This window comes from Taudactylus pleione, unplaced genomic scaffold (assembly GCF_031769625.1).
Source record: "Taudactylus pleione unplaced genomic scaffold, aTauple2 ptg000040l, whole genome shotgun sequence".
Classification (NCBI taxonomy): Eukaryota; Metazoa; Chordata; class Amphibia; order Anura; family Myobatrachidae; genus Taudactylus; species Taudactylus pleione.
Genome location: NW_028284442.1, coordinates 4,648,669 through 4,671,453, shown reverse-complemented (window position 1 = coordinate 4,671,453; position 22,785 = coordinate 4,648,669). Strand labels below are relative to the sequence as shown.

At 43.7% G+C, this 22,785-nt stretch overlaps 1 protein-coding gene across 1 annotated transcript in view; it reads right to left on the bottom strand.

The window, feature by feature from the left end:
* The window catches only part of LOC148538322 (dynein axonemal heavy chain 3-like), a 1,025,530-nt gene that overhangs the window by 290,056 nt on the left and 712,689 nt on the right, over positions 1-22,785 (bottom strand). The window contains exon 41 of the mRNA XM_088455384.1: positions 22,056-22,238. Coding sequence (XP_088311510.1) covers positions 22,056-22,238 — 183 coding nt within the window. The remainder of the gene's footprint in view (positions 1-22,055; positions 22,239-22,785) is intronic.

Here is a 22,785-nt window from a genome sequence, read left to right as displayed (position 1 = left end):
TTAAAAAGTGTTAAACTCTCACCCTATTACATTTTTCCCTATGTCTTTAAACTTCAAGCCCTCTGGATTTGTGCTATGATGTAGTTTGAAGTGTCTGGGTGTACTGTAGTTTGTCATCCCATTTTTAATATTGCAGGAAGGACCTGATAGAGTTTGCCTGGATTAGATTGTAATACACCATGTGGTAACCAACCCATAACAGCTTGCTGTCTGGTACGAGTTTACCTTACTGGTTTTCAAATGTTTTTATAACTATTATATGGCTGTGAATAAATACATTTATGCACTATGGAGCACCCCCTCCTTATCTGTGTTTGACAGATTTTGCTTCTCCAGTGAGATTCCAGGAATTGTGTGAAAAGAAGGGGAGCAGCGGTTCTTATAAAGAAAATTAACTCTTGTGCTGGTCAAAATTCACACGTGACTCAGGGCCTGATTCAGCTTTGGGAATAGAGTAAGATCTAACAAGTACTCAGCATCTTGGTAAAACCATGCTGCACTGCAGGTGGGGCAGATGTAAAATGTGCAGAGAGATTTAGATTTGGAAGGGGTGTGCTGAAACTGACATCTAAATTACAGTGTAATAATAAAGCTGTCCAGCATGTGTGTGCTACATGCAAAAGCAGCCAGTATTTACCCCACATGCAATTTTTTTTAAAGTATTTGCACCCCTTGCATTGCAGAATGGTTTGTCCAGGTGCACAGTTACTTGCTTTATCTTACTCTATTCCCAAAGCTGAATCAGGCCCTTTGTGAGCTGGAAATTGGTATATACAGCTGAAAGCACATTCAAGTATCTTACCTACCCTCTTCCCCTTTTAGTGGGACTTTTGGGTCCCACTAACAGGGGATCATGGGATGCCCCTCTGAGGTGCAGCTGATATAAATAACAGGCACAAAATGTTTACCTGCTTGAATCTAATTACAGTGTAAAACTAAGTGTTTTGTGTTTTGGTTTTGGATCTGGATCTTTCTTCATGTTTTGGAGCTGGATTGGTTTTGCCAAAACCACCCTTCCGTGTTTTGGGTTCTGTGTTTTGGATCTGTATTTAAAAAAAAAAAAAAACATAAATACAGCTAAAATCACAGAATTTGAGAGTTTTTCTGCTCCTATGCTATTATTAACCTCAATAACATTAATTTCCACTCATTTCCAGTCTATTCTGAACACCTCACACCTCACAATATTGTTTTTAGGCCAAAAGGTTGCACCGAGGTAGCTGGATGACTATGCTAAGCAACACAAGTGGGTGGCACAAACATGAGGCCCATCTAGGAGTGACACTGCAGTGGAAAACAGGATGGCAGTTTGAAAAACTAGGCCCCAAACAGTACATAGTGCAAAGAAAAAAAAGAGGTGCAAGATGGAATTGTCCTTTGGCCCTCCCACCCACCCTTATGTTGTATAAACAGGACATGCACACTTTAACAAACCAATCATTTCAGCGCCAGGGTCTGCCACATGACTGTGGCTGAAATGATTGGTTCATTTGGGCCACCACAAAACAAACTGGCAATTAATCTGTCCCTGCACAAACTGGCTCAACGGAGGCAAGTTGTCGTCCTCATCCTCCTCATCCACCGATTCCTCACCCTCTTCAGTGTTGTGTACATCCTCATCCTCAGAGAGTATTAATTTGTCCCCGCTGGAATCCACCACCACAGGTCCCTCTGTACGTTTTGGAGGCTGGTCTCCCTGGAAGAGTTGATAATTCATTTTGATGAACATCATCCTCTCCACATTTTGTGGAAGCAACCTCCTACGCCTTTCGCTGACAAGGTTCCCGGCTGCACTAAACACTATTTTGGAGTACACACTGGCGGAGGGGGGGGGGCAACTCAGGTAAAATAGAGCCAGTTTGTACAGGGGCCTCCAAATTGCCTCTTTTTCCTGCCAGTACAGGTACGGACTGTCTGACATGCCTACTTGGATGCTGTCACCGATGTAATCCTCCACCATTCTGTCAATGGTGACAGTATCATATGCAGTGACAGCAGACATGTCAGAAATTGTTGCCAGGTCCTTCAGTCCAGACGAGATATCCAAACTTGCCTGCCCTGCATCACCACCAGTGGGTTGCTTAGGATACCTAAGTTGTTTCCTGGCAGCCTCAGTTGCGGGAGAAAATGAAGAAGGAGCAGTTGACGTGTCTCGTTCCGCTTTAGCTGACAGTGTTTTCACCAGCAAGTCTTTGCACCTCTGCAGGCTTGTGTCAGCCGGAAAGAGAGACACCATGTAGGCTTTAAACCTAGGATCGAGCACGGTGGCCAAAATGTAGTGGTCTGATTTCAACAGATTGACCACCCTGGAATCCTGGCAAAGCGAATGAAGGGCTTCATCCACAAGTCCCACATGCCGAGCGGAATTGCTCCATCTTAGCTCCTCCTTCACTTTCTCCAGCTGCTTCTGCAAAAGCCTGATGAGGGGAATGACCTGACTCAAGCTGGCAGTGTCTGAACTGACATCACGTGTGGCAAGTTCGAAGGGCTGGAGAACCTTGCACAACACGGAAATCATTCCCCACTGCACTTGAGTCAGGTGCATACCCCCTCCTTTGCCTATGTCATATGTGGATGTATAGGCTTGAATGGCCTTTTCCTGCTCCTTCATCCTCTGAAGCATATGGAGGGTTGAGTTCCACCGCGTCACAACCTCTTGCTTCAGGTGATGGCGGGGCATGTTGAAGAGTGTTTGCTGGCACTCCAGTCTTCGGCATGCAGTGGCTGAATGGCGAAAGTGGCCAGAAATTGTTCGGGCCACCCAAAGCGTCTCCTGCCCGTCCCTGTAATTTTTCAAAAAATTCTACACCACCAAATTTATTGTGTGAGCAAAACATGGGACGTGCTGGAATTGCCCAGATGTAATGCCCGCACAATATTGGTGGCGTTGTCAGATATCACAAATACACAGGAGAGTCTAAGTGGGGTAAGCCGCTGGGTGATGATTTCCCTCAGTTTCTCTAAGAGGTTGTCGGTGGTGTGCCTCTTACTGAAACCAGTGATACACAGCGTAGCCTGCCTTGGAACGAGCTGGTGTTTCTGAGATGCTGCTACTGGTGATGCTGCTGTTGTTGCTGCGTAAGGTGATACATCTACCCAGTGGGCTGTCACAGTCATATAGTCCTTAGTCTGCCCTGTTCCACTTGTCCACATGTCCGTGGTTAAGTGGACATTGTGTACAACGGCATTTTTGAGGACACTGAGGACACTTTTTCTGACGTTTCTGTACAGTCTTGGTATCGCCTGCCTAGTGAAGTGGAATCTAGACAGGATTTGGTACCGGGGACACACTACCTCCATCAATTGTCTAAATCCCACTGCACTAATGGCGGATACCGGACGCACGTCTAACACCAAAATAGCAGTCAAGGCCTCAGTTATCCATTTTGCTTCAGGATGATTGCTGTCGTACTTCATCCTCCTCGCTAAGGACTGTTGGAGGGTCAATTGTTTAATAAAAGTAGTGGTGTTCCTACTTCCTCTCTGGGATGATGAATGACTCCCAGCAGCAACAGCAGCAGCAGCAACAGTAGGCGTAGCAATGCAGGATCCTTCAGAGGAATCCCGGATAGGAGAGTCAGTCATGCCAGTGACATGGCCTGCAGGACTACTTCCGATCCTGACTAAGGAGGAAATTGATGAGTAGGGAGTTGACGGTGTGGTTTGCAGGCGCTTGGATATAACAGGACAAAGGGATTTAGGTGTCCCTGGACTGCTTACGGTCTTAGCCAAAGTTTCTGAACTTGACAGTAAATTTTTATGAATGCGCTGCAGGTGACGTATAAGCGAGGATGTTTCTAGGTGGTTAATGTCCCTACCCCTACTTATTTCACAGTTACATATGGTACATGTTGTCCGGAATTGGATAGAAATATTGCCAGACCAAAGAGGTGGAATGTTTGGTCTTCTGCCCAGGCATGAACGTGATGGGCTTTTTCATCCCACGGACAACAACTGTCTTCCCCTGTGCCTGATTTAAACAAACCTCATCACCATCAGAATCCTCCTTGCCAACTTCCTCCTCAGCGCCAGCTATACCAGTATCCTCATCCTGATGTACTTCAACATCTTCAATTTGCATATCAGCAAGTAGACTGTGGGTGCTCCTTCCAGCACTTGCATAGGGCATGCAAATGGTGGAAAGAGCCACCTCTTCCCGTCCAGTGTTGGGAAGGTCAGGCATTGCAACTGCCACCACACTTGGACTCTCCTTGGGGATTTGTGATATTTTCTTAGAATGTACAGTTCTTCGCTGTGCTTTTGCCAGCTTAACTCGTTTGATTTTTGGAGGGAGGAGGGCTTCCATCGTCATGTGAACCACTAGTCATGAACATAGGGAAAGACCTTAGCCGTTCCTTGCCACTCCGTGTCGTAAATGGCATATTGGCAAGTTTACGTTTCTCCTCTGATGATTTAAAAAAAATTTTAAGGTAATTTTCCTGAACTTTCTCATTTGGGATTTTATATGCCCTCTACTATGACATTGGGCATCAACCTTGGCAGACGATGTTGATGGCATTTTATCGTCTATGTCATGACTAGTGGCAGCAGCTTCAGCACTAGGAGGATGTGGTTCTTGATCTTTCCTTATTTTATTTTTATCGGACAAAGTTTTGTTCTCCATTTATGTTATATTGATATATACGTGCGGCTAAGGCGCACACAAACACAGAAAAGAAGAATTTAAATTTTTTTTTGTGGCACGCACTTTGGGGGTTACACCACCCTTTAACAGTTGAGCCAGCCGGCCCTTTACTAATGACACAGGTGCACGCTTGGTGCTGCTCCTTTCTTGATGCATGTGCGGCTACAGCACACACAATTCACAACACAGATAAGAAGAATTTTTTATTTTTTTTTAAGTGCACTTTGGGGGTTACACCACCCTTTAACAGATGAGCCAGCCGCCCTTTACTTATGACACAGGCACACGCTTGTTAGCCCACTGGGCATGTGCACGACGGAGCCGGCTCCGTCGTGCGCATGCGCGAAACCCGGCTAGCAACGGAAGCTCTATCACTCCGAGTCTCGCACCAAAGGGGGCGAGCTGTCGATGGTGATTAACAACTCGCCACAGTTGGTAGGCGTGACCGGGGGGTGGCTTCACAAATGGAAGCGTTCCCAAGCGAACGCCTGCCATTTTTGGGTGGCCCCACTGACATCACCAGTGATGTCAGTGGGAGAGCTTCCAGCTCTATTAGAGCCAGAAGCTCTCTGGGGCTTGCAGCCACGAGACCCTACCCTACCATCAACCTGGCCGCTTACTATAGCTGTGTGTGGTCACCCATAGCTATGCAAGCGGCCAGGAGGCTGCTCTAAAAATAAAAAAAAACGCCCCGATTAAGAGCGAGCGCTCTTTCAGTGTGTCCGTCTCTCAATCAGGCCCACAATTCACTACACAGAAAAGAAGAATTTTTTATTTTCTTTGAAGTGCACTTTGTGGGTTACACCATCCTTTAACAGACGAGCCAGCCGGCCCTTTACTTATGACACAGGCGCACGCTTGCCGCTGCTCCTTTGTTGATGCACGTGCGGCTACTGCGCATACAATTCACACACAAACACAGAAAAAAAGAATTGTTTATTTTTTGTGGAGCGCACTTTGGGGGTTACACCACCCTTTAACAGACTTATGACAGAGGCGCACGCTTGGCGCTGCTCCTTTGTTGATGCACGTGCGGCTACAGTGCACACAATTCACAACACAGAAAAGAAGAATCTTTTATTTTTTTTTAAGTGCACCTTGGGGGTTACACCACCCTTTAAGAGATGAGCCAGCCGGCCCTTTATTTTTGACACAGGCGCCCGCTTGGCGCTGCTCCTTTGTTGATGCACTTGCAACTACAGTGCACACAATTCACAAACACAGAAATAAATGTTTTTTTTGCACTTGGGGGGAGCACCCCTGATGGACAGATCACCCCCTGGACAACACTACAGCACCCCTTTAGGACTAAAACCTTTATGGGACACTGCACAACACAGCCCAGCCAGCCCCTATAGACTTTTGAAGTGGACACAGCCCCTATGGACAACTGACTGCACAACACAGCCCAACCAGCCCCTATGGACAACAGCAGCATAACACAGTCCAGCCAGCCCCTATGGACAACAGCAGAACAACACAGCCCAGCCAGCCCCAAGGACTTTGTAGGAGTGGACACAGCCCCAATGGACAACAGCAGCACAACACAACACAGCCAAGCCAGCCCTAACTCCCACCCTCCCTCTTCACTGTCCATAGCTGGTGTGATAAATGGCGCAGATGCGGGGACCTTTTATAAAATCCAAAACCCGCAAGATCCGGAAGGAGGGATGATGACGTTTTGCCTCAATTTCAGTTCCAAGTCAGGCGGGAAAACCCAAGCCAGAAATCCAAACCCACTCATCCCTAATATAAACTGAGTATAACACCACACAAGGTGGCAAACATAATGCGTCACTCCAAGGCTTGATAACAAAGTATTTACTTCTTCAATGTTTCGGGACTCTGTCGGTCCCATCTTCAGGAAAAATAGACACTTTGTTATCAAGTCCTGGAGTGACGCATTGTGTTTGCCACCTTGTGTGGTATTACACTCAGTTTCTACATTGCCATTTTGTGCGGGCACCCAGGCTATTACTATAGTGAGGAGCATTGAGTGCCAAACCAGGACACTGTATATATATATATATATATATATACATATATATATATATATTATACACACACATATATATATTATATACTGTGGTGAGAGGGGTTGTCTCTCACCTGAATTGCCCACATTCTGGTGGGATAAGCTCCCTCCAAGGGAGATGAAAACAAGACCAGCACATTCTGTAGTTTGGAATTCTGGGTTTTCTGGGCTGCACAGCTCAAAGTGGAGATATGGAACTCCTTGTTTTCCAGGTTGCACAGAGCCAGCAGGAAGTCAACAGCACAGGATGGGTTTACAACTCTCACACACCAGTTTCTCATTGCTCCTGATGCTGTATAAGCTAGCCAGGCATTAGGGTGCCAGGACCTGGAGGGTTCACAGACATTAGCACACGGAGTGCTGAGACATTTACTTTTATGTTGTTTGCTTATTTACTGTTATGTGCCTTTGTGTATCCAGGCCTAACCTCATGTATACTAAGGTGCAGTGTCTGCTACCTTTAAAAAGACAATGCTTTACCAAGTACCTGCCTGTCTGCAGTCCTCATTTAGATACCCCGTGTTACAATATATATATGTAAGTATATCCTAAATCCCATTTACTAAACGTATTGCTTATCAATTATAACAGAGCTCCTCCATCCAACTATTTGCAAGTTACTGTACAGTAGTGCTTAAAAGTTTGTGAACCCTTCAGAATTTTCTATATTTCTGCTGAAATTTGACCTAAAACTACCTCAGATTTTCACACAAGTCCTAAAAGTAGATAAAGGGAACCAAATCAAACAAATGATACAAAAAATTAGACATTCTGATTTTTTTATTGAGGAAAATGATCCAATATGACATATCTGTGAGTGGCAAAAGTATGTGAACCTTTGCATTCAGTATCTGGTATGACCACCTTGTGCAGCAATATCTGCTTCTAAATGTTTCCAGTAATTGTTGATTAGTCCTGAACACCGACTTGGAGGAATTTTACCCCATTCCTCTGTACAAAACTGCTTCAACTCTGTTATGTTGGTGGGTTTCCTCCCATGAACTGCTCGCTTCAGGTCCTTCCACAACATTTTGATTGGATTAAGGTCAGGACTTTGACTTGACCATTCTAAAACTTTAAATTGATTATTCTTTAACCATTCTTTGGTTGAATGACTTGTGTGCTTTGGGTAATTGTCTTGCTGAATGACCCACATTCTCTTGAGATGCAGCTCATGGACAGATGTCCTGACATTTTTCTTTAGAATGTTCTGGTATAATTCAGAATTCATTGTCCCATCAATGATGGCAAGTTGTCCAGGCCAGATGCAGCAAAACGGGCCCAATCTGTGTTTCACAGATGGTATGAGGTTTTTATGCTGGAATGCAGTGTTCTCCTTTCTCCAAACATAACACTTTCATTTAAACCAAAAAGCTCTATTTTGGACTCATCTGTCCACAAAACATTGTTCCAATAGTCTTCTGGCTTGTCCAGGTGATCTTTAGCAAACTGCAGACGTGCAGCAATGTTCTTTTTGGAGAGCAGTGGCTTTATCCTTGTAATCCTGCCATGCACACCATTGTTGTGCAGTGTCCTCCTGATGGTGGACTCATGAACATTAACATTAGCTTAAGTGAGAAAGGCCTTCAGTTGCTTAGAGGTTACTTGAGGTTCCTTTGTGACTTTGCGAACTATTAGATGCCTTGCTCTTGGCATGATCTTTGTTGGTCGACCACTCATGGGGAGGGTAATAATGGCCTGGCATTTCCTCCATTTGTACACAATCTGTCTGACTGTCGATTGGTGGGGTACAATATCTTTGGAGATGGTTTTGTAACCTTTTCCAGCCTGATGAGCATCAACAATGCTTCTTCTGAGGTCCTTAGAAATCTCCTTTGTTCGTGGCATGATACACTTCCACAAACATGTGTTGTGAACATCAGAATTTGATAGATCGCTGTTGTTTTAAAAAGGCAAGTTATCCACTCACACCTAATTTTCATCCCATAGATTGAAAATAACTAAATAACTGACTCCTTCAAAATATCTGCTAAGCCTAAAGGTACACATACTTTTGCCACTCACAGATATGTCATATTGGATAATTTTCTTAAAAAAAAAAAAATTAGCATGTGTAATTTTTTGTCTCATTTGTTTGATTTGGTTCTTTTTATCTACTTTTAGGACTTGTGTGAAAATCTGAGGTAGTTTTAGGCCAAATATCAGCAGAAATATAGAAAATTCTGAAGGGTTCACAAACTTTCAACCATCACTGTAGTGTCTGACCAGCAGAGCAGAATGGTAACCACTGACCTTGATGAGCGACTGTAAAATAGAACTTCTATGTACTCTCTGCCATAGTATTCGAAATGTAAGTTACACATTTATAACGTAACCCGCAATAACAAAGTATCAGAGCTGCATGTCAAAGTTTTATTGAATTTGAAAGACTGTATTGCACAGGCAGGTCAACAAAAATCGTTTTATAAGATAATAAAATTAGAATAAATAAGCTCAAGTTTCCTTCCAAATGTTTTTAAACTTTCATCTGATCCTGGAGGACAAGACATTATAAAACATTGACTTGTTCTTCTAGGTATATAAATGTCATTATATTTTCCTTTTCCTTTGGTGTACATTCAGGGATGCAGTCCCTATGAGATGACTATTCGTACAGTGTGGTCTCCATAAGGACAGAAGTGGGAGAATCCCATTGTTAATCATATTGGATCAGGAAGAAAACAAATAATGATGTAATAATTTTACAACATGCCAACCAATATGCTCTATTGCCATCTACACATATAAACATGATTTCCATTTACACAGGAATATGTAATAAATATTATGTTGCGTGTTAGAACAGACTTAAAAAGTATGCTAAAACCAAGCTCAGCCTAATTAAATGCTATGAAGCCAGTCAGTTTTAAAGTTTGGTACTGTATACTGGTTTATGTTTAGGATTGGGTTTACTATACTGCTTTCTTTGGTATGCCAAAACATTTGTCCAAGCCAAATATGTTCACATTCAGATATATTAGAATTAATTTTAATGGAAGCACCAACATGGCATGCCACTTTTTGGCAGAACAACATGTTTTTACAGTTTAAAGTGAAATTATTCACGAATTTCTGCTAAAAAATGTTTAATAGCAATGCATTGGTGTAAAGAAAAGGAGTTATTACATAAGTTTTTTCTTATGTTAAGCCTTTTCTAGAGAATATTGAAGTTAGAATGAAAAGGTTTGGAGCGTTTATTCTGAGACATCCTCAGGGCAGAATAAGATACTGAAAGAAAGAAGAAAAAGAAGATAGAATGAGTATAGGAAACAAAGGGACAAGCTTTTAACTTTTTTTTTTGAAAGTGAGGGATTAAAAGAACAAGTTATCTTTCTAATTTTAGATGCCAACATGTCCCACTGTCAATTAGTTAAAACATTGTTGAAGATGTGAGAAGTGAAATATATTTGTACTCTTGGGGGTTGATACAATTACCCATGAAGGATACGAGTCGTCCTTACAATGGCACCGCAACTCGCGCCCCTTGCGGCCTGGATTTTCACACTTTTGACTGCAATCATATCAGGCTGCAAACAAAAGTCTGCGACCTGAGGCACTCTAAGTACGTCATATAGCCGCATTCACTCACAGCCACAAGTAATTCAAGGGAAAGTTGAAATGACCCCCTAGAGGAGGTGTAGCTTAACAAACGTCTCTTCATAATTAAAGTATGATTTAGCCTAAGGACTCAATATAACAGAAGGAGTAAAGCGCCATTTCTACACTGCTGAGATCACTGTAGATTGCATAAGGTGCTGAAATATTGGTTGACTGAAGAGAGTTCCAAGGTGCAACAGTGGTAACACTGTATAATTAGCAAATAAACAGTCCAATATGGTCACTATGCAATCCATCAGTCAAATAATGAAAAAACCCACATATTTGGTAGACTTCTTAAAAGCGCAATTCTTTAATTCTTTGAATTTCACTAATTAACAAAGGCAAAATAATTATTTGTTATTTGTAAGAATCAAGTGTTAAGGAACTAAAACAAAAGCATCTGTCACCTACTTGAAAACATTATTACAGTATATATAAACAATTTTCTGACTAGTAAACATGATTTTCTCATTTTTTTGTACCAGTTTCATAGTCTTCTCTGCACCATGAATGCACCAGATAAAACCAAGCAGCAATAAATAATGATAATATACAGTATATTGTGGAAGGCTAAGAATCAAAAGCTGCCTGATTAATAATCCCTTATTACCAGGCAAATATTAAACAATAAATGGGAATGTTTGATTTGTGACTAATGGGAGAATACTATTAAAAACAAAAAATACGTAAAAATTCAATAAAATTAGATATACTTGAGCAGAAATGAAACTAAAATCTTAAAAATAATGAATGAAACAAACAATCATCTTGTGCCTTGCAAAATTTTGGGAGGGCTATGTATTATCTTCATCAGAGACCCTAGCTCTGATCTCCTGAGCATGCACAGTCCCATGCAGGGCAGAGCAGAAAGGGGACCAGCATAGCAGATGGATAATGTTGCATCTCTGGATTTCTACGCCTTAGTATATGCTACAATAGCATGAAATAATACGTAATATATTTGTGGTAATACAGATCGAAGTGGGTATTTTTATTCTTTAATCACATATATTTGTTACGTTTTCAAAAGTAAAACACATAACAAGTAAATAAACAAAAGAAAAGGGGTGCACTATGAGAACAACAATAATAATTAACACTGACACGCAATAAAAATAGTACATATAGAAAAATAATTGACATTAAAGTGACAGACAGTTAACAACAAACCCAGAGTAAGGTGCAAAATGCATACATGTAATGTGACAAGGCGACGGGAACAGGCAGGAACATAGGGAAACAACTCCTAAGGAATAGAAGCATCCAGGTCAAGGGTGTAATTAATGGGCAGCCATAAGGACCATATACTGTCAAGCTTTAAGGGACATTTCCATTTCATATACATAAATATTTTGTGAGAAACAATGGAGTTAACCAATCCTATACAGGAAGGAAGAAAATGAGCCTGGGATGCCAGGAACTTTCTGACAATAAATACTTTGGCTAGTGTAAATAAAATTAAAACATACATTTGTAAATAATGGTTGAGGACATCAGTAGTTTTGACAGCAAACAAGCAAATTTTCAGGTCAGCTAGGCATATTTTAATCTCAGAAACAGCCACACAGTCAAAGACCTGAGACCAGAAATCAACAATAAGAGGACAGGCCAAGCCAATGCCGAAAAACAGCAGCTGAATCCCCACACTAAGGACAGGAAGTAGAAGTCAAACCTCCAATTCTTCCCAAATGTACTGGAGTCCAATACATAATTGTTCATCTGAAATCAGGCATATGCCATGGCAACATGAGGAGAACCAAGGACGATGCTCCAATCCTCATCTGTAAGGGGACCCAAGTCTACCTCCCATTTAAATCTAAATGTCGGCAAACCACCTTAACACAAGGCTGCCATTGAGAAATATGTACATGAGATACAATTTTTGGAAGACAGAGTATTCAACAAAGTATACAAAGGTGATTCCACCAAAGCAGGAGTGCCCCCATTCCACTTTGTGTACACAATGCATGTCTGAGCTGCAAATATGGATAAAACATAGACCGCGGGAGACCAAAATCATTACTAAGCTGCATAAAGAGCACAAAGTCTCCTCATAAAAAATATGACCCAGTGTCGATACTCCTGAAGACAACCAGAGAGAACCTCCCCCCAAGCCAAACAATTCAGCAAAGGCTTTATTTCCCCATAAAGGAAAATAAGGATCTACACTAACAGTTCCAAGGATTTTGATTGCCACTAACCATACCTTTTGTGCCTAAACTAACAGAGGAGATTCCATGATAGGGTGAAAAAGTAACAAGTCTGCTGAATTAGTGTTCAACGAGCATCCCAACAGTCCAGCTCAGCCACCCAATCCCGTAAGTGCACCAATTGTGTTGCCAAATAATATTACCTGGAATCTGGAAAGGCACATCTCCACGAGGTCTGTCTTTTATGCCATATGGGCATCTACTAGCCCAGATATAAGTACCTAGCAATGTTAGTGAACAAAGAAGGGGAAACAACCATCTTCACCAAATTCACCTGGCCTGTGACCGACAAAGGAAATCAATTTGGGACTGAACATTCAGGGAGACATAATGTGCTACATCATGAGAAATCATAATGCCAAGGTAGTTAAACTGAGTATACCATTGTAACGGGAGAGAATATGAGGATGGCTGAGTCAAGATGGGAAGCACAGGAAACTGCAATTTATCTGTACACCTGAAAAGGAACCAAACAAACACATCAACCATTGCCAAAATAGCCAGAAGTGAGGTAAACACTAACTAAAAACCAACTAACTATCTATATAAAAATAAAACTGAAGAAGTAAGAAAAAAAGGAGGGTGGCAACCTCCATTGTGTACCCTAAGGACTTGTTGCAGCCAGCACAGGAGCTGCAGAGTGGCCTCAGGCCTCCTAAGAGTAACAAAAACAGGATAAGCAACAGACAAGTATCCTGTGACAGAGTCACCTACAAAAAATATGCAAACAGAATGTCCTGCAAAGTATAGACAATAAAATAATACGTCAGAACACATATGAAAACATATAATAAATGATCAGTAAATACTCAGCCAGGAGAACCCCTGCAACTGGGCTCTAGGAGATCAAGATAAACAACAGACAAGCATCCCAACATGTGACAGAGTCAACTACAAAAAAATATGCAAACAGAAGGTCCTGCAAAGCATAGACAATAAAATAAATACGTCAAAACACATATGTAAACATATAATAAAGGATCAGTGAATACTCAGCCAGGAGAACCCCTGCAACTGGGCACTTGGAGATCAAGTCAGTCAACAGCATCCTTTGTAGTGTTAAAGTAGTGAAAGGGGCCACCAGAGATGAATCTCCAATGGCAGAAAAAAGCATGGCATATGAAAGCTGCAAGTCTCTCAAGCATCTCCTAACTTGAACAAATTTAGCTCTGGATTTTTGCACTTCTAAGAAAAAATATTGAAAGATGGCAATCTGCTGACCATAATAATGCAGCGGACCCTTGGTCCAAGCCAGATGTAGTACAGTACCATGAACCTTAAAGTGCAGGATTTTGGCAATTAAAGTTCGTGGTGGCACCCCCGTCAGTATGAACCCTTTTAACAGCAGATTCGGGTGTAAACACATCTCATCAAAAGGTGGTAGTCAGCCAGGATTCCAAAAAGTGCTCTGGATCAGACCCTTCTTCTCTTTCTGAATATTATTATGCCACAGTCACCTGTCAATATCCACCAAATTTTGCTGACAAGCCGCTATCTGAGAATCCAAAATTGCCAAGAACTCCGGGACTGGAGAGACAGTATCTTCAAGTGTGGAAATTTGATCCCGCATTTTCTGCATATCTTGTCTTAGCAATGAAATATCAATATGGGCCTCAGTTATAAGTTTCATCACCCGCTTTTTAGAATCAGCGATAGACAACAGTAACTTCAGTGGAACCAGGCTGCAGGCAGAAGGAAAAGGAATTGGCTGCAGGGAGAGGAGTTCAACCAACTACACCAGCAGGATGCTGGAGCGGCAGCCAGTAAAATACAGCCACCCACAAATCACAGCAACGTGGATCTTGGCACACCAGACTTTTACTGAGGGAGACCACACAGGCTAAGACCCCCTCAGCAATGTAGCAGCAGGACCCCTGAATTCAGTGAGGCAACGGCAAGTTCCCCAGACCAAGGAAAGTCTCAGCCAGCTGAAAAAGGAACACTGGAGACTGGAGGCAGCAGCAGGCGATAGGATCATATTTAGGCTGGAGAGCAATAGTAACCTGCAACCTACACAAAGCTTGTTCTCTCTCCTCACCTTCCCTCTGCTCCATGGGATTCAACATGGGCTCTTGCAGTAACTATTATAGCTACGGGAACTGTAAGTGGTCCATGGGCATTAGAAGTGCACAAGTGTGTGTGTAAGGAATCTAATGAGGTCTGTGGGGCACATGAGTATGTAAATGAGGAAGTCTGGAGGCATATGAAGTGTCTGATGGGCATTATAAGCGGTACATGAGGAGGGCTGAAGCCATGTTGGACAATCTGATGGGTTTATAAAAGGCATGATGGGAGGTTCTGAGGGCATGTTGGGGAATTTGATAAGCATATAAAATGCATGTATGTTGCAAAATCTGGGCATACGCTGTAAGAGGGCATGTTGGAAAAAGGGCATATAAGAGGAATGTAAGAAAGTATTTAACATAACTTCTTATATTCCTCTTATATGTTTTTTTTCCATTCTTTTATTTTTTAATAATATAATATGGTTCTTTTACATTTATTCTTAATTCTTTCAAAATTTGCATCACGTAAGTGGATGACATTCTTTTAGTGTGTTACAGCAGAAAAAAGCTTGAGAACTACTTGGTTAACCCACTGTTTGGGCTGTATGTAAACTTAATGCTGGTGCTCTGATCTCAAACTAGAGTTATCTGTAAAGGTAAGAAAAGGGGTCACATGTACAAAAAGTAGGGGTGAGCGGGTTCGGATTTCTGAAATCCGAACCCCCCCGAGCCCCCCCGATCCGAGTCCGATCCGAGTCAGGCTCGACTTTTCCCGCCTGGCTCAGATCTGAAATCGAGGCAAAACGTCATCATCCCGCCTTCCGAGTCTCGCGGGTTTTGGATCCTATATAAGGTACCCGCGTCGGCGCCATTTTCTCACTCGGCTGTGGACAGTGAAGAGGGAGGGTGGGAGTTAGGGCTGTGTAGTGTAGTGTAGTGTAGTGCTGCTGTTGTCCACTACTTCAAAGTCCATAGGGGCTGGCTGTGTTGTGCTGTGCTGCTGTTGTTAATAGAGGCTGTGTCCACTACTTCAAAGTCCATAGGGGCTGGCTGGACTGTGTTGTGCAGTCAGTTCTCCATAGGGGCTGTGTCCACTCCAAAGTCCCGTGCAGTGTCCCAGTCCTAAAGGGGTGCTGTAGTGCTGTCCAGGGGGTGCTCTGTCCATCAGGGGTGCTCCCCCCCAAGTGCTAAAAAAATAATATATTTTCTGTGTTTGTGAATTGTGTGTGCAGTAGCCGCACGTGCATCAACAAAGTAGTGCCAAGCGTGCGCCTGTGTCATAAGTAAAGGGCCGGCTGGCTTGACCGTTAAAGGGTGCTGTAACCCCCAAAGTACACTCCAGTCCAAACCAAAAAAAAAATTATTTTCTGTGTTTGTGAATTGTGTGCGCAGTAGCCGCACGTGCATCAACAAAGTAGTGCCAAGCGTGCGCCTGTGTCATAAGTAAAGGGCCGGCTGGCTTGACCGTTAACGGGTGCTGTAACCCCCGAAAGTACACTCCAGTCCAAACCAAAAAAAAAATTATTTTCTGTGTTTGTGAATTGTGTGCGCAGTAGCCGCACGTGCATCAACAAAGTAGTGCCAAGCGTGCGCCTGTGTCATAAGTAAAGGGCCGGCTGGCTTGACCGTTAAGGGTGCTGTAACCCCCAAAAGTACACTCCAGTGCAAACCAAAAAAAAAATTATTTTCTGTGTTTGTGAATTGTGTGCGCAGTAGCCGCACGTGCATCAACAAAGTAGTGCCAAGCGTGTGCCTGTGTCATAAGTAAAGGGCCGGCTGGCTTGACCGTTAAGGGTGCTGTAACCCCCGAAAGTACACTCCAGTCCAAACCAAAAAAAAAATTATTTTCTGTGTTTGTGAATTGTGTGCGCAGTAGCCGCACGTGCATCAACAAAGTAGTGCCAAGCGTGCGCCTGTGTCATAAGTAAAGGGCCGGCTGGCTTGACCGTTAAAGGGTGCTGTAACCCCCAAAGTACACTCCAGTCCAAACCAAAAAAAAAATAATTTTCTGTGTTTGTGAATTGTGTGCGCAGTAGCCGCACGTGCATCAACAAAGTAGTGCCAAGCGAGCGCCTGTGTCATAAGTAAAGGGCCGGCTGGCTTGACCATTAAAGGGTGCTGTAACCCCCAAAGTACACTCCAGTCCAAACCAAAAAAAAATAATTTTCTGTGTTTGTGAATTGTGTGCGCAGTAGCCGCACGTGCATCAACAAAGTAGTGCCAAGCGTGCGCCTGTGTCATAAGTAAAGGGCCGGCTGGCTTGACCGTTAAGGGTGCTGTAACCCCCGAAAGTACACTCCAGTCCAAACCAAAAAAAAAATTATTTTCTGTGTTTGTGAATTGTGTGCGCAGTAGCCGCATGTGCATCAACAAAGTAGTGCCAAGCGTGCACCTGTGTCATAAGTAAAGGGCCGGCTGGCTTGACCGTTAAAGGGTGCTGTAACCCCCAAAGTACACTCCAGTCCAAACCAAAAAAAAATTATTTTCTGTGTTTGTGAATTGTGTGCGCAGTAGCCGCACGTGCATCAACAAAGTAGTGCCAAGCGTGCGCCTGTGTCATAAGTAAAGGGCCGGCTGGCTTGACCATTAAAGGGTGCTGTAACCCTCAAAGTACACTCCAATCCAACCCAAAAAAAAAATTATTTTCTGTGTTTGTGAATTGTGCGCGCAGTAGCCGCACGTGCATCAACAAAGTAGTGCCAAGCGTGCGCCTGTGTCATAAGTAAAGGGCCGGCTGGCTTGACCGTTAAAGGGTGCTGTAACCCCCAAAGTACACTCCAGTCCAAACCAAAAAAAAAATTATTTTCTGTGTTTAGCCGCACGTATATATCAAATCGATATAACATAAATGGTGGACCAAACTTTCTCCGATAAAAATAAAATAGAGAAAGATCAAGAACCACTTCCTCCTAGTGCTGAAGCTGCTGCCACTAGTCATGACATAGACGATAACATGCCATCAACGTCGTCTGCCAAGGCCGATGCCCAATGTCATAGTAGAGGGCACATACAATCCCAAATGACAAAGTTCAGGAAAATGACCTTGAAAAAAAATTTATATCAGCTGAAGAGAAACGTAAACTTGCCAATATGCCATTTACGACACGGAGTGGCAAGAAACGGCTAAGGTCGATCCCTAGTATGTTCATGACTAGTGGTTCAGCTTCACATGACGATGGAAGCCCTCCTCCCACTAAAAAAATCAAAAGAGTTAAGATGGCAAAAGCACAGCGAAGAACTGTGCTTTCTAAGAAGATATCACAAATCCCCAAGGAGAGTCCAAGTGTGGTGGTGGTTGCGATGCCTGACCTTCCCAGCACTGGACGGGAAGAGGTGGCTCTTTCCACCATTTGCACGCCCCCTGCAAGTGCTGAAAGGAGCACCCACAGTCCACTTGCTGATATGCAAATTGAAGATGTCACTGTTGAAGTACAACAGGATGAGGATACTGGTGTAGCTGGCGCTGAGGAGGAAGTTGGCGAGGAGGATTCTGATGGTGATGTGGTTTGTTTAAATCAGGCTCCGGGGTAGACAGTTGTTGTCTGTGGGATGAAAAAGCCCATCACGGTCATGCCTGGGCAGAAGACCAAACATTCCACCTCTTTGGTCTGGCAATATTTCTATCCATATCCGGACAACAACTGTCTTGCCATATGTACCATATGTAAAGGTGAAATAAGTAGGGGTAGGGACGTCAACCACCTAGGAACATCCTCCCTTATACGGCACCTGCAGCGCGTTCATAAAAAGTTACTGTCAAGTTCAGAAACTTTGGCTAAGACCGTAAGCAGTCCAGGGACACCTAAATCCCGTTGTCCTGTTGTATCCAAGCGCCTGCAAACCACACCGTCAACTCCCTCCTCGTCAATTTCCTCCTTAGTCAGGATCGGAAGTAGTCCTGCAGGCCATGTCACTGGCATGACTGACTCTCCTATCCGGGATTCCTCCGGAGGATCCAGCATTGCTACGCCTACTGCTGCCGCTGCTGCTGTTGCTGCTGCTGGGAGTCATTCATCATCCCAGAGAGGAAGTAGGAACACCACTACTTTTACTAAACAATTGACCCTCCAACAGTCCTTAGCGAGGAGGATGAAGTACGACAGCAGTCATCCTGAAGCAAAATGTATAACTGAGGCCTTGACTGCTATGTTGGTGTTAGACGTGCATCCGGTATCCGCCATTAGTGCAGTGGGATTTAGACAATTGAGGGAGGTAGTGTATCCCCGGTTCCAAATCCCGTCTAGATTCCACTTCACTAGGCAGGCGATACCGAGACTGTACAGAAACGTCAGAAAAAGTGTCCTCAGTGTCCTGAAAAATGCCGTTGTACACAATGTCCACTTAACCACGGACATGTGGACAAGTGGAACAGGGCAGACTAAGGACTATATGACTGTGACAGCCCACTGGGTAGATGTATCACCTTACGCAGCAACAGCAGCAGCGTCACCAGTAGCAGCATCTCAGAAACACCAGCTCGTTACAAGGCAGGCTACGCTGTGTATCACCGGTTTCAGTAAGAGGCACACCGCCGACAACCTCTTAGAGAAACTGAGGGAAATCATCGCCAAGTGGCTTACCCCACTTAGACTCTCTTGGGGATTTGTGATATCTGACAACGCCACCAATATTGTGCGGGCATTACATCTGGGCAAATTCCAGCACGTCCCATGTTTTGCTCACACAATAAACTTGGTGGTGCAGAATTTTCTGAAAAGCGACAGGGGCATGCAGGAGACGCTTTGGGTGGCCCGAAAAATTTCTGGCCACTTTCGCCATTCAGCGACTGCGTGCCGAAGACTGGAGCGCCAGCAAACACTCTTGAACCTGCCCCACCATCACCTGAAGCAAGAGGTTGTGACGCGGTGGAACGCAACCCTCTATATGCTTCAGAGGATGGAGGAGCAGCAAAAGGCCATACAAGCCTATACATCCACCTATGACATAGGCAAAGGAGGGGGTATGCACCTGACTCAAGCGCAGTGGAGAATGATTTCCGTGTTGTGCAAGGTTCTCCAGCCCTTCGAACTTGCCACACGTGAAGTCAGTTCAGGCACTGCCAGCTTGAGTCAGGTCATTCCCCTCATCAGGCTTTTGCAGAAGCAGCTGGAGAAAGTGAAGGAGGAGCTAAGATGGAGCGATTCCGCTCGGCATGTGGGACTTGTGGATGAAGCCCTTCATTCGCTTTGCCAGGATTCCAGGGTGGTCAATCTGTTGAAATCAGACCACTACATTTTGGCCACTGTGCTCGATCCTAGGTTTAAAGCCTATGTGGTGTCTCTCTTTCCGGCCGACACAAGCCTGCAGAGGTGCAAAGACCTGCTGGTGAACACACTGCCAGCTGAAGCGGAACGTGACACGTCAACGGCTCCTTCTTCATTTTCTCCCGCAACTGGGGCTGCCAGGAAAAAACTTAGGTATCCTAAGCAACCCGCTGGTGGTGATGCAGGGCAGGCAGGACCAAGTTTGGACATCTGGTCCGGACTGAAGGACCTGGCAACAATTTCTGACATGTCACTGCATATGATACTGTCACCATTGACAGAATGGTGGAGGATTACATCGGTGACAGCATCCAAGTAGGCATGTCAGACAGTCCGTACCTGTACTGGCAGGAAAAAGAGGCAATTTGGAGGCCCCTGTACAAACTGGCTCTATTTTACCTGAGTTGCCCCCCTCCAGTGTGTACTCCGAAAGAGTGTTTAGTGCATCAGGGAATCTTGTCAGCGAAAGGCGTAGGAGGTTGCTTCCACAAAATGTGGAGAAGAATTATCATGAATTATCATGAATTATCAGCTCTTCCAGGGAGACCAGCCTCCAGAAGGTACAGAGGGACCTGTGGTGGTGGATTCAAGTGGGGACGAGTTAATACTTTGTGAGGATGAGGATGTACACACTGAAGAGGGTGAGGAATCGGTGGATGAGGAGGATGAGGATGACATCTTGCCTCCGTAGAGCCAGTTTGTGCAGGGACACATTAATTGCCAGCTTGTTTTGTGGGGGCCCAAACGAACCAATCATTTCAGCCACAGTTGTGTGGCAGACCCTGGCGCTGAAATGATTGGTTTGTTAAAGTGTGCATGTCCTGTTTATACAACATAAGGGTGGGTGGGAGGGCCCAAGGACAATTCCATCTTGCTCCTCTTTTTTTTCTTTGCATTATGTACAGTTTGGGGCCTAGTTTTTCTAACTGCCATCCTGTCTGCCACTGCAGTGTCACTCCTAGATGGGTCACGTGTTTGTGCCGCCCACTCGTGTCGCTTAGCATAGTCATCCAGCTACCTCGGTGCAACCTTTTGGACATAAAAACACTATTGTGAGGTGTGAGGTGTTCAGAATAGACTGGAAATGAGTGGAAATTAAGGTTATTGAGGTTAATAATAGCATAGGAGCAGAAAAACCTACAAATTCTGTGATTTTAGCTGTTTTTATGCTTTTTTTCAAAAAAATACAGATCCAAAACACAAAACCCAGAACCCAAAACACGGAAGGGTGGTTTTGGCAAAACCAATCCAGATCCAAAACACGAAGAAAGATCCAGATCCAAAACCAAAACACAAAACACGAAAAGTGGCCGGTGCACACCCCTAATAAAAAGATGATGTTACTGAAATGAATATGTATTTATTAAGAATGAAACACAATTTTGAATATTGAAATACCATATGCAATGTGTTGTGTAATTTTTCTCATAAAATTTTGAGCCTGTGTCCCATAATAGCTGTGTCCTTTGTTCCACCCAGTCTATTACAAGGACCCATTTCATGTTTAAGTTCATTTTACTTTAGTGTGCTCTGGGCCTTATTCAGCAGTGGACGTAAGTCCACTGCTGAACGCAGATTTCCGATGGTCTGGAATCTGCGCAGGTGATGGACTCATACTGCACATGTGCGGTACGGATCCTGTGTGATCGCACGCAGAGCGGCAGCAGACTGTCAGTGATTAAGGGGGCGGTGACAGCCTCCATTACCTGAAATGGAGGTGTGCCGCCGCCGTTGGGGGTAGGGAAGAGGCCTGACGGAGATATCCTGGCCTTTTTTCTGTATCTGCGGCGGCCGGCTTGTGTGACCCCATAGATAAGTAATGCATGCAGGAGGTATGACGCTTCCTTCTGCATTACTGTAATTACAAGGACGGAATTGCAAAGCTGATTGCGTGCATCTTTGCAATTCCGTCCTGTGCTGAATCAGGCCCTCTGTGTCTGTGCTTGTACAAGAAGTCCTAAGTACATCATTGTATAGTAAATTTGCATTCCGTTCTTGAAGTGAAACTTAATATTCTTAGTAAATAAAATGATAAATCCTATAACCCATCTGGGACCATAATGAGCTAACTTGCAGCAGTTTGCTGTGCTTTTGATCAATAGCCCCCATCATGTCAGCAGCAGGCGAGCATCGGTCTATCTGATATTCTCTTCTAGCTTTAACACTCAGTCCACTGCCATAGTTTTTACAAAGACATGTGTGTCCAATTTTCTTGATTGTGTTTTGCTTGATCAATATTAAATCTAATTTACAATTCTGTCCCCTGTGAAGCTTGCATATGTTATGTCAACATACCTTAATGGCTTTGGCTTCCAGAGCAGCCTTGTTAGCTGTTGCCTCATCTGCTTCGACTAAACTTTTAACTGCTTCCACCTCCAATGTCTCATCTGCAATAATGTTTACCAACTCCACCGTCTCGCTGCTTCGTTCAATCAGCATAGGCTTTAGCTCTGTCAATTCTTGTTGCATGATTGCTATCTGATGAGCCAAAAAAATAAAGACATGGAACAGGATTGCAAACAAAATATTACAACAAAACATCACATCGGCCTTTTCCAATTAATGTTTTCTGTTCTTCCTATTATGAACATTTTCTGTTTCTAGGGACATATTTTAATGCTGAGCCTAACAGTGGCATAAGTCAGGGGTGTGCAAATTTTTTTTCTATGGGTGTCAGATGTTTAACATTACAAGCGAAAAATAGAATATAAAAAAATTCCAGCCTACCATCACCATTACAACATATGCAAAGATTTACAAAAGTACTAAAATGTTAGTGGCTTCCCTGTCATTCCTTTTTGAAGTTTGTTTGCTCAGCTTAGATTGATCATTTGTAGCCAGGAGACTAAGACATGCTTCAGAATTTTGTACTGTTAAACGACTGTGAGCAGGACTAACTGTAGCAGGGCTTACTCAACAGAGGCCCAGTATTCCTTACATATGCAAGTCACACTTGGGTTCTCTAGTTTTAAGAGGGTCTAGTGCTCTGAAATGGTCTTCATGAGGGTAGGACGTGGAACAGGAG